This window comes from Fonsecaea monophora (genome assembly GCF_001642475.1).
Source record: "Fonsecaea monophora strain CBS 269.37 chromosome Unknown Scaff58, whole genome shotgun sequence".
NCBI lineage: Eukaryota > Fungi > Ascomycota > Eurotiomycetes > Chaetothyriales > Herpotrichiellaceae > Fonsecaea > Fonsecaea monophora.
Window position 1 is genome coordinate 90083 of NW_019173989.1, and position 19149 is coordinate 109231.

At 52.4% G+C, this 19149-nt stretch overlaps 5 protein-coding genes across 5 annotated transcripts; 3 read left to right on the forward strand and 2 right to left on the reverse strand.

Moving 5' to 3' along the window:
• Nucleotides 1-1985: 1985 nt before the first annotated feature.
• Nucleotides 1986-3722, forward strand: AYO21_07505 (hypothetical protein; the record flags this gene model as incomplete). Its single annotated transcript, XM_022657460.1, has 1 exon — nt 1986-3722. One exon carries the CDS (start codon nt 1986-1988, stop codon nt 3720-3722), a length of 1737 nt encoding a protein of 578 aa, XP_022510231.1.
• A 1582-nt stretch (nt 3723-5304) lies between these two features.
• Nucleotides 5305-6206, reverse strand: AYO21_07506 (hypothetical protein; the record flags this gene model as incomplete). Its single annotated transcript, XM_022657461.1, has 2 exons — nt 5305-6011; nt 6083-6206. 2 exons carry the CDS (start codon nt 6204-6206, stop codon nt 5305-5307), a joined length of 831 nt encoding a protein of 276 aa, XP_022510232.1.
• A 942-nt stretch (nt 6207-7148) lies between these two features.
• AYO21_07507 (hypothetical protein) lies at nt 7149-9576 on the forward strand (the record flags this gene model as incomplete). The annotated part of the gene is made up of 2 exons (XM_022657462.1): nt 7149-7314; nt 7424-9576. 2 exons carry the CDS (start codon nt 7149-7151, stop codon nt 9574-9576), a joined length of 2319 nt encoding a protein of 772 aa, XP_022510233.1.
• Nucleotides 9577-11331: 1755 nt separating this feature from the next.
• Nucleotides 11332-12753, forward strand: AYO21_07508 (hypothetical protein; the record flags this gene model as incomplete). Its single annotated transcript, XM_022657463.1, has 1 exon — nt 11332-12753. One exon carries the CDS (start codon nt 11332-11334, stop codon nt 12751-12753), a length of 1422 nt encoding a protein of 473 aa, XP_022510234.1.
• A 1585-nt stretch (nt 12754-14338) lies between these two features.
• On the reverse strand, nt 14339-15554 carry AYO21_07509 (hypothetical protein; the record flags this gene model as incomplete). Its single annotated transcript, XM_022657464.1, has 2 exons — nt 14339-15158; nt 15226-15554. The coding sequence occupies 2 exons, from the start codon at nt 15552-15554 to the stop codon at nt 14339-14341; spliced, it is 1149 nt and encodes a 382-aa protein (XP_022510235.1).
• Between the last annotated feature and the right edge of the window lie 3595 nt (nt 15555-19149).

Here is a 19149-nt window from a genome sequence, read left to right on the forward strand (position 1 = left end):
GACCGTTGAAGTCCGGGGTACATTGGTACTGGATAGAAGGGGTCAACGAGACCTTACGAGCCATGGGAATGTTGTTGGCGCGGCACTGCATGGAGATATTGAATAGTAACGACCGGACGAGACCTGGTCGCGAAGAAGGCACCTATGCACTAAACGATCATGCAACCAGTGTGAGCATGGACGAAGGATTGCTTCCTAATCGTCCCCGTGTGAGATTTATATGTCTGATGGAAGATAGGGCATGTTCGAATGTTGAATATACCCATGGCGCAAGAAGGGTGTTTTGACGTGTCGCGAAGATTATTTGCGTTTGCTATGTCTCGAAAGCGACGTGAATTAAACTCTGGGATACTCGACCAGCCATGCCTGACAACCCACCCTCTCGCGCGCCTATGGGATGGTTCCTCCACGCAGTCCGGAGGTCATATCCAGGGATATCCGATGCGGACCAGCCTGGGAGATCTGGAGGGCTTCTCGGGGAGAAGGACCGAATCTGAGAGGAGTTCTGTAGCCACTGACTGCGAGACGCTACCCGCCACCTGTCAATTGAATTTGTCCATGTCTTGAAATGAGTGTTTCTGGGCAGCCAAAATACCTGTTAGATAGCGTTCGATTGCTAGCCATGGCAGACAAGTGGAAAAATGCAATGTCTGGTTCACCAACGAGAAGACGGGCCTCGGTCAAGTCCAAGTCCCTGGCAATGTGAGATGGGAAAAGTTGGACAGGAATCTTCAGAAAGTCGGCAAAGGTGGTGGAAGCTAAGGCAGCCGCATGACAACGTGTGATTCCAACAGTGCCAATGTTAACTGCAGCACAGTTCGAAACGCTGTAATTTGTGTTGGTGGTGTGAAGGGGAATCGAAGGTGGCCAATTAAAGGGTTGGAACTGGACATGGAATGGTGGAGCCTCTAGTCAGGATGTAAAAAGCACCGTTGCCAGGGTCAGCCGCATGGAAGTGATGGGCAAAAGTTCCCCGCCTTGCATGAATCACATTTCTTGCGGCGGTTACTGTCTTAGCAACATGCGGCACACTCGGGTTACCCACTTAAGCCCTCTACTAGGAACGACGCTCCAGACCTCTTCTGCCTCTTGTGCTACGCTCTGTTCTGGCACCGCCTCCCCCAAACCCTCACCGCCTATTCTGACCGCCAATCTCAGCGCCTACTCCGCCTCTTTCCCTTCTAAGAGAATCTCCCTCCAAACTGAACCCTCCTCCTCCTCGTTTCCCACGCTTAAATCTCTTACCTCGTCTCACCCATATTTTTCTACATGCTCAGAACTGTTCCTAAATTTATCGCCATGTGTTACTTAGCTCAGGTCTCACTTTCGGCGAGTCTATCCGCAAATCTCTTTCGCTCGCTTCCGGGGGTCCAACTGAAATTGATTTCCTTCACCCTGTAAGTTCTGGGGGTCAACTCTACGCTAAGAGGGCCTGCCAGAAGCAAGTCTCGTATAAGGGTCTGGCTTTCCATCACGTGGCGCTTCCGACAGTGACAGTTACACCAACTGCTGCCGCAAAATTTTATGCAAGCATCCAGTTGGCCATGCATACAAGGGTCATGGGTCTTCAGGCCCACAGGGAGTTGAAGTTGGAAGTGTGGAGGTTGCGAGGCAGAAGCCCAGGGGTAAAGCCATTGCCCACCTGGTCGTTTTGTCTCCCTCAACGGCCAGGCTGGTCGTAGCCGCGAACCGCCTCTAAAACCTACTTGTCCGCCATGTCTCCTCCTGTCACCCTACTTCTGCTTCAACTTCCTCTTCTCTTTCCAGTTCTCTTTCGCACTCTCTGGTTCTTTGCTTGACCCGGGGCTCAAATTTCGTCACGACAACAGGACCTCGTCTTCGAGTCAATCAGTCAGTCCATCGTTGTTGATTTCCTGTCCAGCTGCAACCTGCCCAGCCTCACCATCCACTCGGAGGACAAATCTTATCTCCGCCTACGACACCTTTCCAAGCCCTGGGTAGCAATACCATCCAAGGCTGACAGGATGAGGTGCCAGACTCTGACCATCCCAGAGTCCAGCTCACCGGATAGTGAAGAGTCTGGTCAAGAGCCCGTGCCGAAGCGTCGACGTATACGAAGACGGGCCAACGAGCCTGCGGCTCTAAGACAACCCCGGAGTTCCTTGGAGGTGCATTCCAAGACCTCCTCGACCACACCTACGACACCCTCCAGGAGACGTAACCCCCTACTTCATCTTCTCCAGGCGGTCGAGGATGATGATCACATCATGGTCATTTCATCGAGAGAGACCACCCCAGGGCCACGGGCGGTGACACCAAGGACCCTCATCGTGTCAAACTTTGAAAAGCCCAACCCGTGCCTCATGGGACTGTGTGACAATGTGCTACGCCAAATCGTTGACCTGGTGTCGTACGACAGCCCTAGGACCGTCCACGCACTCCGGATGTGTTGTCGACGAACGGCCGAGGTGGCTGAGCCGGCGTTTTGTCGAACCCTCATTACCACCTCGGGTGTACGGTCGACAGGGATGGAGAGACTCCTGCAGGCCCGACCAGAACGATGTGCGTACGTCAAGACTGTGGCTGCGTACCCCAAATACGCGTGGCCTGCTGAGAGCCTGAAAGCGACGGCCAGGCTTCTTCCTCGGCTCCCCCATCTTGAGGTCTTGCATATCACTGAGACGTTGTCGATCGGAGATAGAATCAGGCTGAGCGAGTTCATGGTTGAGTCCAACGACGAATTCTTCTCCGTGCTGAGCAATGCGATCACCGTCAGCACCTTCGTCAGGCTCAAAGTATGCACTATCATCTCGGCGGTGGAGCGGCCCGTGTCGATCAAGCGGATCCTCCAAAGCCCGTGTCTCAGCTCCTTGGCTGTGTCGTATCCTTACGTCGACCCTCAGGACCCGGACCTTCCACGTCGCAACTCGACGCCTTTGAAGCATCTGACTCTGTTCGTCTCTCCGTTCGCCAACCTGGAAGTCCTCGCATGTATATTGGGCATGCCCACGGCGCTGGAGACTCTGGCCATTGACGACAGTTGCCACAGGTTGCCAGACAGTAGCTTCCCCGGCATCCTGGGCGCGACACTGCCGACCCTGGGCTCCCTGCAACCCGGCCTGAAGACGCTCAAGGTGTATTGTGTCTCGTCGTGTCTCTACACCGTGTCTCGACATACGGGAGACCTTGATTTCCGCTCGCTCCAGCAATTGCAGGAACTGAGCTTCTCGAACCACGGGGTCTGCCCGGTCAACTGCTTCGTCAACCTCCCTCCTACGTTGCAGACTCTTCGGTTCAACGGCCCGATCTCCCAAGAGGTCTTTGTTAAGAAACTCTTCGACCTCTCGACGCAGGACCAGCGCTTCTCGTGTCCCCCAAACATCAAGATCGACCTCGATTACCAGCACTATATCGAGTACAATCCCTGGACGTCGTTCGTCATTCACGAGGACGACGGCGATGCCAGACACATCGTCCGCCAGACCCGTGCACTGAGAAAGTTGACGGACCGATTCACGGACTGCAAACGGGTCGTCGTCACCGAGAGGTGGTCAGTTTTGTCACGACGCATGGAGTTTCACAAAAATGGATGGTCCTGCCTCCAGGACGGGGACCAGACGCTGAACGACAAGATCGAGGCGCAGGCCCACCAGGCTCCGTGTGCCTACCTCTACCGGCCGACGGTGTTTGGGCGCAACGACCTGACCATCTTCAAGCAGAATTACCTTCGGCCGAGGCCATGTCAGTGTTGCAATTGTTAGGCCCGTGCGCGTCGCTGCTGGTCAAAGCCAGTCGAGTCAAGGACTACTAGTAGACATGGCAGACATGAAGAGAAGAATAAATGCTTTGCGGTTTCATCCATCCCGTTCCATTTCTATCCCCTTGTTCCCACGAATAACTGATTGATTGATCGATTGATTGACTAGTTACCATTCCTACCGTACTTGTGGCATTGTAGAGTGTAGGCTGGAGAGTCTGCCGGAATTTTGCTAAACATTTGTTGATTTGGTGTTGATTTCTTACTTGTCATTTTTACATTTTGCGATTTTTGTTATCTTGAGCGTGTTTGAATTGGCTCTACAATTGATTTTGTCCTTGGTAAATTTGCACTTGTCGATTATTGGGGGTACGGAGGCACTGAGGCTAAGGGGGGTGTACAGAGCGTCTGGGCATACCTTTTAAGGGTAAAGAAGGGTACCTACAGAAGCGCCTAGGAGCTGTTTGCACTCTTTCTCCGGGGTACTCTTTGGGCCTCGAGCCCTTGGCGCCCTTGGCCCCTTATTCTTCCAATGGCAGTCTGTCTGTCAATGAACCACGCGGCACCACGCCACACACACTACACCGTTCTATACCACATCACGCCGCAACACACAAGATTGGTTGCTAGAATGTGCTACGCTGTACTGTACTGTGCTCCTGCTCTACTGCTGCACTCTGCTCAGCCGATCCCCGCAGCCATGTTGACTTCCTTCCTTTGGTTTTCTACTTATTGACTAGGTCTGACTGGGGAGCTGTGAGCACCGAGTCGATTTTCAAGATAGAGGGCATTTTCTCGCGCCGTGCTACGCCATTGCATAATATCAGGCTGGCAGGAAGGGCAGGGAGGCGAGAAGGCGGACAGACTTGACTCCGGTGTCATGATTCACATATGGCAGCGTGTGTGTGCGGATATGCGACGCGACAAGGCCGGTCACTCCCTACGAAATGAGCTCGCTGTCGACTGCGTAGCCTCCTGGGGTTGTCCTTTATGCTACAATTGCATCAAGTCATGCGAATCGCGCGATGTTCGTAGAGATAAAGACTAGGGGCACTTGATTCGAGCTGATCAAAAGTCCAGATTCAACAACACTAACGATATCCGACATCATACATACTATACCCCCTTGCGTTTTTCCTTCTCTTCTCTTCCGAGACCCCCGAGGTGTATTCCTCCGAATGACACAAAAACCATGAAAGTCAACACGAATATGCACAGGGAGCAGTGGCAGAGACAACTTGTCGTCCGCGTCCTGCATGTATGCATAACTCTTCCCTTCTCATTCCCTGCTTTTGTTTCTAAAAGACCACGCCGGGCCGGACATGACACGACATGGTATCGTTGCCATGTACCGCAGGCACCGCGAAGGGACAGGGCCGAGACCGACACCGAGAGAGTGGAGACGGGGAACCGAGGGGGTTTTTCATTCGAAAGTGTCTATAGGAGGTTCCTCTTTCGTCAGTTTGTGAGAAAATCCAACAGGGAGGACGAGGACAAGGAGGGGTTGAGGAAAACATGCCGATGCTGATGACTTCGGCGGTGTGGCCCTCTCCCAAGCCAGGCAAGGACTCGGCGACAGGGCCAGTCTACAAGGCCGGAGCGGACGGCTTGTTCGCACCACAAAGGAATGGACCACCCGGTTTCAGGCCCTGGCGAGATGGGTTCGTCTCCGAAATATCCGAGGAAGGAGGGGGTTCACAGGCCTCGCGCGGGCTCGTCAATGTTGGCAAACGTGCCATTTCACTCGCCACTGGACGATGCAGTGGCTGTTGCAGAAGGAGATGTTCGGGACCCTCCCCCGGAAGCTGCGGTGCAGACGTTGCAGGGAGTGGCAAAGGATGATACAGCACAGGCGCTGCTGGATGCTCCGTCGCCATAGATGCCGCCATGAGCATGGGCGCGGGAGGCGGCGCGAGCGGCTCTGCCCTGTCCCCATGGACCTGGCGCTCAACGTTCCTGGTTCTGTCCTCGAGGGAGCTCATGCGGCCGTGCGCCAAGTTTTGCACGCCCCTGATATACTGGTTTGTGTCGGCGAGTGCCCCGGACAGTGCGTCGATTTTCCTGCCGTCGGCGTCGACACGCGCACTCAAGGTGTTCACGAACTGAGTCATGGTGTCCAGGCGGCGGGCCGCGTCTTCGTGACAGAGCGACGACCTCTCGAGACACGTGGCGAGGCCGTCCATGCGGCGGGCGACGCCGTCGCTGCGCCGCATTGACAGGTGCTGCTGCTCGCAGATCTCCCGCGTCTTGTCGTCGAGCTGGGCCTGGACCTTGTTTGTCTGCTGACTGAGAGCTGGTTTCATCGAAGATTAGTTGGAGTCCGGTTCTTTCTCCGGAGGTAGTCAGTCAGGTCAAGTGACTTACCCGAAACAACTTGGTCCAACAAATCCAACCTGGCAAGTGGTTGCACTTGGCCGCTTGGGTAGGAAATGGTAGCGGCGGCGGTGGAGGAGGAGTTGGGACCCTCATGTCCACTTGCAGAGGTCATGGCTGATGAGGAACAAAGTTTGCAATGTGGGAATATGTGTGGGAATATTTGTGGGACGAGAGAATGCGATAGAAATGGGCGAGGAGTAGAGAAGAGTTGTGGTGCAGAAGGATGCGAGGTGGTTTGGGTAGATAGAGAGACTTATATAGTCCTGGACGAGGGGGTGAGGGCACTTTTGTCGACGCAACAACGATCATACATCCAATGAGAACATTTCCAATACGACCGGAAGCTGCAAAATTTCAAGCAGCTTGAAACAAAGGGCTGGTTGAAGTCGACCAATTGCAACCATCCATCCCCAGCTTTGCTACCCGACCCTGCCCCCTGTGATACCCTCGTTGGCTTTGCTCTTCTTTTGTGGTTGAATGGCTTGCATCGGGGTGGTGCGAGGATCAACGAATCCCAGAACCAGAAGCCGCTCTCATTCGCGAGCTAGACAGTTGCCTGGAATGGGGCCGGCGGTAGCAACGTGTTGTTAGCTCAGTGGGTGACAGTGGCGGAAACGGAGGCACTGTGAGACAGTACAACAAGGGAATTCCGCGGACGCAATCAGGGCGACGCTACTTGAACAGTTCTCAATAATCCGTCTTGATGTGATTCATCCTGTCGAATCGTGCGCAGATTGCCCGGGTTCTAGGTTGCCTTGCATTTGTTCAATAATGCATGGGCACGGGAGGACTTTGGATTCCCCAGCATTCTGACAAGGAAAGTTACTTGTGTTGATGACTGAGCGGCGGAGAAAGATTTCTCCGAATCACGGGGTGAGTTGGAAAGTTTTGGCTGTCGGAGGAATGTTCTTCTAGGTTACGTGTTTGCTAAGTGGTCTTGGCGACTGGAGCCTGATAATAATTTCTACGACCACGCATAGCGCGCGCGGCGCATCTTTCACCTTGTTGCGACTGGTTTCCCCCTCGATGCCACCTCGACACCATCGCGGATGCGATGGACGATCAAGAGCAGGCAAAGATTATCGAGGACAATCCTATTGGGAAGGATGTCTTCCATCGCGTTCGCGTTACGTTTGAACTCAGCTGCAAAGACAAGGAGATTCCGTGCACCTTGGACGCGCTGGGCCAACTTGACAGAGGAGGCATGATGATCCAGCTTCGTTTTCCTGCGCTCCTCTGACTTACACGTAGTAATCCGAATACTTGCGGAATCCCTTCTTATCTCTCTACGACTACTGCCGCTCGCAAGCCAACTCCGTTCCAAGACAGGTTGTGGGAGCCTTGATTCCGACCTGCGCAGACTGTTTGGAACGATCGCCGATAACTATTTCGACCTCGACCGCATCGAGCCTCTCCTACAGGCAGCCCTTGCCGACGATCCTGATGATGCGCTCATCTGGGACCGAGTCTACGAGGCCGTCACCGAAATCACCCCGCCCACGACGTCGCGATGCCCTCCTATCCAAACCCCATTCCGTCAGACAACGGGCAGCTTGATGAATACCTCCGAGCTCCGCGACAATGTGGACGGAGTGCTCAAAAAAGAACTCGGCGCTCTTTACGTCGGGCTTCCTCGATTTCACGAGGCTTTTTTTGGGCGCGTGGCAGACCTCGAGGAGATATCCGCAGCTGTCTTCAAGAAGTGTAAAGAAGGCAACGAACCACTCTTCAAGGATGGATGGATCGAATGGCCGAGAGATGCAAAAGAAGAAGACGTCTTGCGCTGGTTGAGAAGAGTGCACGAGAAACTGGTCAACTTTGCAGAAATATACAAGACGCTCCCGAGGCACCCACGATGGCTACTGGCACAACCCAACAAGGTCGTACAGGGTTCAGTTGCAGATCGCAAGTTAGACGTCGCCTTCCTAGCTTGCCCCAAGACCGAAGAAGGCTTCAGACATACCTGGTGGGATATCCTCATACCAGGCGAGCTGAAGAGCAATCCATCGGCCGACGCGCCGGGAAAGGCGTGGCTTGATCTTGGGACGTACGCCAGAGAAGTGCTCGCTGCTCAAGACAACCGTCGTTTCGTCTTGGGCTTTACCCTCTGCGGGTCACTCATGAGGATATGGGAGTTTGACCGGCTCGGGGGGATCGCATCCGAACAATTCGACATCAACAAGGATGGGGAGCGTTTTGTGTCCACGATCATCGGGTTTACCCTCATGAGTGAGGAGGAGCTTGGCCTTGATCCCACAATCATGACGGGCGCAGATGGTAAACGATTTATCGAGATCCAGCGGAATGATTCGACAGAGCGTGTCATGATTGACCGATTGATGCTACGCACACGCCGCACAGCTGGCAGGGCCACGACTTGCTGGAAAGCCTATCGAGAAGGACAACCAGAGACACCCCTCGTCATCAAAGACTCATGGCAACATGTCGAACGTGATGAGGAAGGCGAATTGTTACGCGAAGCAACCAGTCAAGATGTTGCCAACGTGGCCCGATACTATCACCACGAGACTGTCCAAGTGGGCAAAAAAGATGACGACATTTGGGGCAATGTGCGCGGCGGGCTCGACGTCGCCACAGCTACGAACTACCCGTTGAGGCCGGAACCTTCCATGCCGCCACCGAGTATCACCGCGGCTAGGGGTTCGTCGAGAGGTCGCAGCAAAAGCACCAGCGGCCGCCCAGCCGGCAAGAAGCGATCATCCAGTCACGTCCTCGCCCTCCTGCCCTCCAGCAAGCGGGCTTGTTCGATATCTCCAACGAACGCTCGCGACGAAACAATACCCAATCGTGTACATCGTCGTGTCGTCCTTCGTGACTATGGGAAGTCTATATACAAGGCGAGCTCCCGATCGGCTCTCCTTGCTGCACTGGAGGGTTGCATTGGTGGCCACGAATCCTTGTATAAGGCTGGGTTTCTCCACCGAGACATCTCGATCAACAATCTCATGATCAACGAGGACGAGAACAACCCCTCCCAGCGTTCTTTCTTGATTGATCTTGACCTTGCCATCCAGGTGCCACGAGAAGCCGCCTCTGGAGCAAAACACAAGGCCGGCACGAGGGCGTTCATGGCGATAGGGGCGCTTCTAGGCGAGCAGCATTCTTTCATGCATGACCTCGAGTCATTCTTCTGGGTGCTCTTCTGGTTATGCATCCACTATACAGGGCCGGGTACCGCAGTCAAGTCATCTACGTATGACCATTGGAATTACATGGATGATCAAAATCTGGCGGACTTGAAACGAGGTACGATAGGGGATGAGGTTGATTTTGTCAGTATCGCGCGCACGCACTTCACACCGTACTACCAGCCATTGGTCCGATGGGTCAATAGGCTGCGGGAGAAGGTATTTCCAAACGACAAGAGGTGGAAGAAACCGGACCTGAGGCTCTATTCTGCGATGAAGGACATACTTCGGGAAGCCCAGAAGGACCCAAAAGTGCTAGGAGGTGACGGATAGGTAGTATTGTCATAGGGCTATGTATGCCATGGCAGTATTTCTACATTCACATCGCTCCTCCCATACCATATCATCGACAGAGCGATAGCCTGGCGATACCGAACATTCAGAGGGTAGGGAAAGCAAAACCAGGGGCATTTCCTGATTCAACGTCCACATTGGTACTATCACTCGAGGACCTTTCAGCACATCTGCCGGACGACGCATGGTATCCCGACGAGACATATTTATTGATGAGCCGGAACAGAGACCGATACAAGATTCCCGTCCCGTTGGACACCCCTTTTTTGCCGGCCTAGAGGAGGCGGTTTCGTTGGATCTAATTCGCTCCGCTCCGCCGTTGGAGGCCAGTCTGAGTATTGGGCCGTTGTGGCTACAGTTGACCAAGACGAGCAGGGTGGGGAAAAGGGTTGAATGATGGGAACCTTATTATGGCAACGGCAATGGCAATGATGCCGGAGGCTCCAGGAACCATGCAGAAATCATGTGCTGTTAAACGGCTCGGTGCACAGGCTCGTCCTTGCGGCAACTTGGATCGAGGCGTTTGGGGTTGTCAACGTCTTCCCTCTATTATACAACTCTTGAAGGACTATTCGCCCACGTGCAATACAAGAGCCATGCCCACATGACTTCGGAGAGCTCGAGTCGGGTCTGCAATGGGTTCGATTCCAAGGACACGAACACAGCTCGGACTTGGTTGGCTCGTACAAGGTTGGGAAATCTCTCTGGACTGTTTCATCAACTGCGAGAGGGAGGAACAGGTACAGGGCCGATTTTAATCTTAGTTGACCCGTATCCCATATCCCGCATTCTGCAACCTGCAGCTTGCAGCCCATGGCCTCCTTCCTCTGTAACTATTGCGGAGTATGGTCACGTGAAATGGCGCTTACGTTTCCGTTGACGCGCGAGCCCCGCGGCGCGCTTTGGCAAAACCACGCAGTCAGCTGTGTAGGTAACCTTTGTTCTTGTACAGTTCTTTGTGTAATAACTCATGGATTCAAGACACACAGCGGGTTCGAAGACTGACATCTGATCAGACGCAAGCGGTGCAGGTATGTACAGAGGGAAACCTCCTTCCTGGCCAGCGGTGGTTGGCTCCGAGTGCTGAGTTCTCCGTGCAGTTTAGCTGGCCATGAGCGATTTCTTGCTTTCTGTCAAATGGATATGAAGCCACACCTCAGCCTGGCGGAGATCGACCAGCACGCTACTACTACCCGCTGTCGACGGGTCCGCCGAGTACCCGAATTCGACCCAGTGCCTCGCATGTCACGAAGCAGCTACGAAAGGACGGACAGTTGTGGCGCCCAAAGTCCGACTGACTCGATGCACAACAACATCGCCATAGCCAAAGTCGGTGGCATTGACTCAATCGGTGGTTATTGAAGGTCAAAGGAGAAGCTCACAACAAAAGGTCATTTGTGAGATTAAAGGGAATGTGCACAATGGCCATTCCCCGAGTCTCGGAAAAAGAAAACAGGCATTCAAGAGTGGAAACGGAAATAGTTTCTTTCTAGTCGACAAAGAACGGAGCTTGCTTTGGCCAGTGAATCAGGGCATTGCTCACGCACACAAACGCACTGCCTGTGTACATTGCCTGCAAACTTCATTCATGACTCACAGCCTTGTGTCTCAACTGCCCTGGCAAAGCCTTTGCCCACGACCTCCATAAATATCGAATCATTTCCTCCCGAATCCATCTTCTTCTCATCACAACTTCTTATCCATCGCTTGCACCCGCAATTCTACCCAAACGGAATGGAGTCTCGCATCGAAAGACCGCTGACACTACTCAAGCTCCCCACGGAAATCCTCTTGGATATTATCGACTTACTGGACAGCGACATTTTCCCAGCAAATCGACAACACGTCAGAAAGGTTCGGCAGACATGCAAAGCATTACACAGATTGTCCGAGCCTGCGTTTTTCCGGTTTCTCAGTTATGCCGACCAAGATCAAGCTGATAAATTAACTCGCGTGTTGATGGAACATCCGCACCGATATGACCTAGTCAATCGTCTCATTGTCTTTCCTAACCGTCTGCGGAACAACTCGAACGACGACAACATGGTCTGTGATCTTCCCAAATTCGGCAAGCTCAAGGTCTTGCACATTGTGGGACCTAGCTCCAGAGATTGGTCACTCTTCGCCGCCCTCGAGCCGACGCTCGCATCGAGTGCCTTTCCCGAGTTGCGCGAGTGCACGTTGGTCGGCATGTGTGGCCATCGAGTTTGCATCAACCCTTTGCTCAAATTACCCAAGCTCACGACGCTGAAAATTTCTGTACCCTTCTTTCATGACGATGATGACTCGCTCCCGATACCTCATTCCACGCCGTTGAAACATCTGGTCCTGTTAGGGGCTCGGGGTTTGACCCCAAATGCTCTCGCGTCCATCCTGCGATTGCCTAGAGCACTCGAGACCCTGGAGTACGAGTACCTCCATGATTTGGAAGTGCCCATTTTTTCTCCGTGGACCATGTTAAACAGCATGCAGACCGACGCGCTCAATGGCCTAGCGGTAATACTGGCTCGTCGTCAACCGCGTCTCGAGCTGTTGAAATTATATCTCCATCGCCGTTACTGCTATGAAGCCGGTATGGATACTGGAGTCATTGACTTGGCGGCACTGACTGGATTGAAAGAACTCTGCCTCTCACGGGAGGTAGTGTCCTCCTCCGACTTTTTTCCCAAGCTACCGGAGGCCCTCAAAGTTCTCCGCATTGAGGCCGCATATAACAACCTGGCGACAGTAGCTCAGGATGTTTGCCGAAGATCGAAACTTGAGGCTATCTCATTGCCGCCTCTTGTCGTGTTTCAGAATTTCTTGGCACACACAGAGCGTAGACTCCTCTACGCTCGAATGTGCTTGGAGATGCCGCTTAGACAGCGAGACGACATGGTGGTTAAACAGCACTGGAGGGCGGCTACTAAATTCTTCCTCAAATATCTGCAAGTCAAGGAGGTCTTGTTTGTGGATAGAGACGAGAGGTTCGAACGACGCATACAAGTGACCAAGACTGAACGCAAAGCGCGGATGCTATTAAATGTCACTCCGTATGAGCACTGGCCAGTCCCAAGGCTCAATCCCCCCTCCGGATCCGTATATCCCGCGGACTATTTTAGGACATCCGAGTATCGTGCTCTCGTTCAGAAAGGATTGGCCTCTGCCTGGGAGTGAAGTTTTTGTTGATGCTTTTGGTGGTGAAAGAGGGGGGGGAATATTGCTCGCACATGGACACAGAATGCACGACGGAGGAATTTCTGCTGGCTGAGGGGAGACGAAAACAAGCAGTCAGGGTGGGTGTGGTGTGGTACACACGGTCCATGACTTTCAAGTGTTTTGACCTGTGGGCCTGTGGACCTGTTCAGTGAATTGTATTGTATTGCATTTGCATTTGTAGAGTAGATACTCCTGTGATGTGGGATATTCTTTCTGGTAAACCAACAACCCCCAAAAAAAAAAAAAAAAAAGGAAGGGAAAAAAAAAAAGGTAGAAAATATCTAAAAATACCCTTGAAGGGCCATCAATCTTTGTTCCCTCCCATCTTCCCCGGCATCCTGATCAATCAATCTCCCACACTCTTGCTCTTTTTTTTTTTTTCGTCTTCTTCTAGCGAGTACATTTTCCATTTCTCTTTGTTTTGTCCTGAACAGCACTATCGTCTGGCCCCTAAATGAATCCTCGTTGTGTCGACCACGATCGGAGTCACGGAGCCCGGTCCCTCGGCACTTGGCCACTTACAACGCGGGATCTGTTCACACGGACACAACCTCAACCCTTTTGAGATTGAGCCCTCCATCTTACAACCTCATCGACTCCAATGCCTCGTGAGGCTGTTCACGTCTGTGATCGACCAGGCTGGCTCCCGGAGAGAGAGCCTTCCCCTCTCGTTAATATGGAATCGGCTGGTTTCCAATCAAATGACAAACCGGTTAGATAATACTATGTATGGCCAACCACTGGACGGGACTGCTCAGGCAGGATTACACGATCGTGAGGCAAGCATGATGCGGCTAAAATACACGGCGTGGGAAGAAAGAGCGCGGAACATTGCTGGAAAGATTTGCCCATCATGGCCCACGACGACGACGGTTTGGTCGGTGCGAAATTAGAGCCCGCATCATCAGGGGCTGATTGGGCGAATGGGCGACTAGGGAATTTGCCCACAAGGGCACACGATCTCTGGGGGGGAAGGGCGAAGTAGAGAGAGGACCTCGTCACTTGAACTTTACTGCGGGACATGAATACGCGGAGGCGATATGCTCCATTTTTTTTTTTTTCCTCTACACCTCTACCACCGGCGGTGAGCAAAGTAGTCTGTCAATCAGGCCTTTTTCTATGAACGACTTCACCCTATGGGTGGTAGTGAAATGCAGCAAGTGCCTCTCTCTGTCTCCTCTCGTTATCTTCCCGCTCTCTCAACTCCCTCCTGCGGCTCGACGTTGCTCTGATGTGACCTCGAGTTGGAAGAACATGCCAGATACAAGAGTAGGAGAGAGACAGAGATTCTGTGAAAAGCTGCAAGGACTTTGGTGAGCTCTGCCGGCCAGGCTATTCCTGACCCTGACCCAGACCTCGTGCTATTGTTGTTGTAAAAACAGGTGAGGCGTGGTGATCAGATCTCCTGTCGCCTTGAAAAAGCCGCCTCCAGGACTGTGATTCGCGTACCGGGGCATAAGATCCATCACCACCTGTGTTTTTGCGTGTCGTTTTTGTCCAGGAATCAACGTTGCGATCGACGATGTGCGCGCTCCGCGCGTTCCTAGTTAGCTTCTTCTCTCTTCTTGGCTGACTTGTCTTTCTCCCCCGCCAATTCCGCGGCCTTGTTTCCACGTCTGTTCGCATTTCGGGCATGGCTGCACATCCGATTCAATGCCTCGTCTATGATGGCGTGTTTCCACCAATGTTGCCAGATTACGCGAAGATCCGCGGGCCCAATTGTAACAGCCTCGATACCGGTTGCGGTCGTGGCGGGTATTTCGAAGAATGGAAGTCGGGTTTCGCAGTCACCGGCTTCAATGGTTGCGGAAAAGATCTGCGTCGGCTCTCCTCCGTGGTCCAGATTTCGTTCCCAGACTTCCCAGACGAGCGTGCTCTTCCCGACCCACTCGACACCCTTGTACCAAAGTGGCCCCAGGTCCGAATCTAATTGGAAATCCGCTCTGTCAATGGCCCAGAGTTCACGGATGTCGAGGTCCACGGGGCTTGTGTACTCGGGGTCCGTGACAAGATCGACCAAGATCAACCTGGAGACGTCGGACGTTCCTTTCAAGTACAGGTCTCGCAAATTGAGTAGACTTTGACGAGATCGTGAAACACCAACTTCGACAACAGTGTGTAAGGCGGTCCCACCAACGTCCTCGATCCATGCGATACCCAAGTCTGGCTCTTTATGTGACCCTTCCCATTCTCCTTCGAAATCAATATCCTCGCCACGTATTATGCAGAGTTTGTGCCGGACAGCCGAATCTAATTTCTCTTTGGCGACATCACCGAGCCATCCGATGATTCTACCGTGTCTTCGGCCAGGCGTAGGTGAAAGAGTGAGGACTGACTTGTGGGAGTTGTATGAGATTCTGAATCTAAGCATGCGGGGTGATATTAGTATCTTGTTTGATAGAGATCACATAAGAAGAAGGGTGTGCATACCCTCTACTGAGAGACTCAAACTCAGAATCCTCGAGCAGTAGGGCAAAGGACGACTCAGGTACGATGAACTCGCGGGGTCTGTCTGGAAACTCAAGGTTGTGGCCGTCGAGACAATACTGTAAAAATTTTCGAGCATCGTCTGTTTGATCCAGGCCCACAGCTTGCTGGAGAGGTGTGGTCGTGTCTTGCGACGGTGTGATTGTGTGCTCAGAATCCAAGGTCTTCTGGACACGGAGAGGGAGATCGACTTGTGAATCAGAGGCCGCGCGCGACGGTGGGGGATCAATAGAGGGGGAAGATTGCCCGGCGGAATCATTCACGAAGGCCATTTTTGCCAAATGAGGTCTTTGTCGTGGCGCGAACTGATAATATCGGCGCGACAACGAACGTCGACGCAGCAACAAGGTACTGCGCGGCGCGGGAGCGTGAGGTGCAAATGAACTGCTTGTTATTTCGCCTTCTGGCCACGCGGTACTTTGGTTGCACCAACGTGAGATTGAGAAGCGATGCAGCTGATATTGGTGACAGACAAGTTGTTTGTGAGACCGAGACGGAAATAATTAAGGACGCGCCGTAGACGCTGACGTCATGACACCGGCCGGACTACGGACTATGTTATTTCCGACTGACAGGAAGGAAGGTTAGCCGACAACACTCATCTTGTCCACGTCTGACTTCAGGCATTGTCTGACTGTTGTAGTCTGTACATACAGCAAGAACTTCTTTATTACATACGTCATACTGTTGGCGTCTGAAACAATGGCCCTGACTTCTCAGGATACTCCCATACGACCTTCACACAATTCTGCAACTCACACCGTTCGCGGTTGTTGAACACCCTGGCCTCCAACGCCCTGTGCCACCCGATGAACACACTATTGTTCAATAGGTATACTGAGACTGAGCCACGCATGAAGAGGCGGGAGTTAGCCTGAGCAACAGCGGTGACGGTGCGAGGTTACGTGGGCCAAAATTGAGGCCTGCGTCGAGATTCCAGCGAGGAAACATTCATCGCTGCTTTGCAATTCGCATCTTGGGTGGACCACATCTGCTCGGACTCCTTTGCATTGCCCCAAGCCGCCACATGACCTGGAGCGAAATGAACATGGCAATAACAATACTCACTCCGGGAGCTTGTGGTCCATGTACGGCAGAGTTGGCTTTTTGACATGGATCAGCCATCTGTATGTCTACTAAGACTTCTGCAGAGCAAGTTGAACTGCGTTATTGCCCGGAAGGTCATTATGATGATATGATGACACGAGACACTCCCTCTTTGTGAGCTCGAGCTCGAGGTTGAACGTGACAAAACTACTCGATCTGGTTTCAGTGCATTTATGTCCCACGTTGCAGACTCATTAGCTCTCCCCACCAACAGAGTTAAACGACCTCCTAGGGAATTGTATGTGCGCATTGTGTTACAAGGTCTTGGAGAGTATAGCCAGATCCTCCGGGACTAAATCCCAAGCCCTATGCCTCTCAGCAATGATAATACTAGCGGTATATTATGGAGTAGCAATTCACGTACAGCTTCGCGTATGTCACAACTTCACATGTACACACACAAAAATAACTAGATATTAAAACTACCAAAAAAACTCCACTTGGGAGAAAACTGTAGCCCTTGGTACAATGGACACAGTTTTTTTTTTTTTGTTTGTTTCCTGGACTCTAGGAGCCCTTCTCATTTCCCGTCGTGGTTCCCTCCTGCTCGTCCTCCTCCTCTTTCTTCCTCCGTGAGCGCTCAACCCCATAATTTACCCTCCCCCTTCTCTCGCTATGAGCCTTTTGGTAATTGTTGTTAACAATGCAGATTGCAGCTATCAATTCCTGATGGGCAGCGCCAAGATCTGGAAGTATGTAAACCAAGGTGGTTGAGATTTGAAAACCCTGACTCGATGTTACAGATTGATGCAGGCCAGATCCGACAATTGTTGCTGGGAATTTCGCGGTTATAAATGATAACACTTGAAAAAAGAAAGAAAGAAAAGTGGGGTTCTCAGTGATGTGTGATGGAGGGTGAGGCAGTGGGAGGGCGGCCTCCAGAGGGGGTTGGTGGTGACTCCTGGGTGGCGAGTGAAGCTCACACACTGATTCTCTCAAGTTCCGATATTAAATTGACAATCGAGCGCAGCACGGCTTGGATGTGTTTACATTGAGCATATCGCTCACTAGGCCAGGTCACTCTGAGGGAAACCCTCGATGACGATGACGACGACGACTACCAACGGCTCACACCTGATCCTTTCCTTCCATCCTATCTCTGCCCGACAGGACCAAGGAGCTATCGCTACAGCGGCGTTCGTGTTTGATACCTACTAGGCACGTGGACGGCATGGCACAGTATTTCTCGCACACCGAACACAATGACAAAGCAAGGCTGTCCCATTCCCGTTGTACCGAAATCTTGAAAGGGGGTTACGCAGTTTTGCAGGAAGCTCAGGGCGCTGCATCTAGCTGGGTGTGCTCAAAGAGGGAGCAGTATTTCCGGTCTTTCCATCAAGCTTTTTGTGAGGCAAAATAAACAAGCAGAGCATTTCGCAAGCAAAAGTCCAGAGATATCCGCAGGCAAACAAACAAACAAGGACCTGGATTCCCGAACCGCTGCTGCTGCTCGTCTACCTCGATAAGTGTCTCGAACAAAAGACCCTCAATCTACACAAATCAAAAGATTGTACAAGACCGAGAGATTAAGTCGCCCAGAAAGACATCAAGGAGCCTGCCAAAAGACGGCCTTCTCGCGAAACGGAGCCTCAACTCGATATAATATCCACCACCCTAGGTGCTCTGTATATCTATGTAGTAGAGGAATATGTTGGGCCGGGACATCAATGTCTGCTAGGAGTGCGCTTGGTTGAAGACGGGCGGCCGCCATCGACGGTACCACGATTCACCCTGACCATGGAGGAGCCAGTGAGCAGGACAGATGGTCGTCCGACGCGACGTGGAGTTGAGAGAATACCAAGGCCAACTCGAACAATTCCGCCGGCTCCAACGACAATGGCAGCCTCAAGGCGGCTTCACCACATGACAACGGCACAACATGACAGAACGACAGTAGTGAAACACGCAAGGGACAGTTGCCGACATACGTGGCTCATGTCGAATCCCACATCCGCCTTGACCGAGATCTGAATACCCCTCCAATGCAGAAAGTGTAGAGTGTAGAGACTACGCGGCGCATCTGCGCAATTTCCCCGAAAATTATACAACCTAAAAACGATTGCGCACGAACTATGAGGTACTTTCGAACCTTGCTTTTGGAACTTGGTATTCCAGGCCAGGGAGACAGTCTGTCACCGTCATCATCACCTGGGTCCGTTGTGCACAGACTCTGGACGCCAGCGCAGGTCGTGGCGGGATATTCGAACACTCCGCCATCCTCAGGGTCCCTCTGGCTTGGTTGTAGTGCCACATCAGGGCCCGAGAGCAGGTAAACGTCCGAACAAGCCTATACCCTTTCTAGTAGCGCTCTTATTAAGATAGTACTAGGCTATAAATGGCAAGTATTTGGAAGCATTGCCAGCCACGTGCCACGCTACTCCGAATCAGGAATTCCTCCTTTGCTTGATTCCAAATACTTTTGTTGTACGGAACCGTTTCAACTTACTTCTCGAACCCGTCGCCCCACCACACAAAGGGGACAAAGCACCACATTATCCAAATAACGCCAACATAGCCTCAGCAATAAGATTAGTCCGGCTCCCCTTTGTCAAGTTGTCCCCAGGTAAGCCTTGCATGGACGATAGGTTTAATGGGGTTAGCTAGCGATATTCCCCGGATCAACTAAACGCCTAATATCAGGACAAAACAGAGTGTTGGGACAGACAAAAAGGACAAGGTGAACAAGACGATCTCGAAGTCCAAGTCCCGGACCATTGGAGGGATGTTTCAGGCAATGAGTCCTATCTGCGGCGTGTGTCC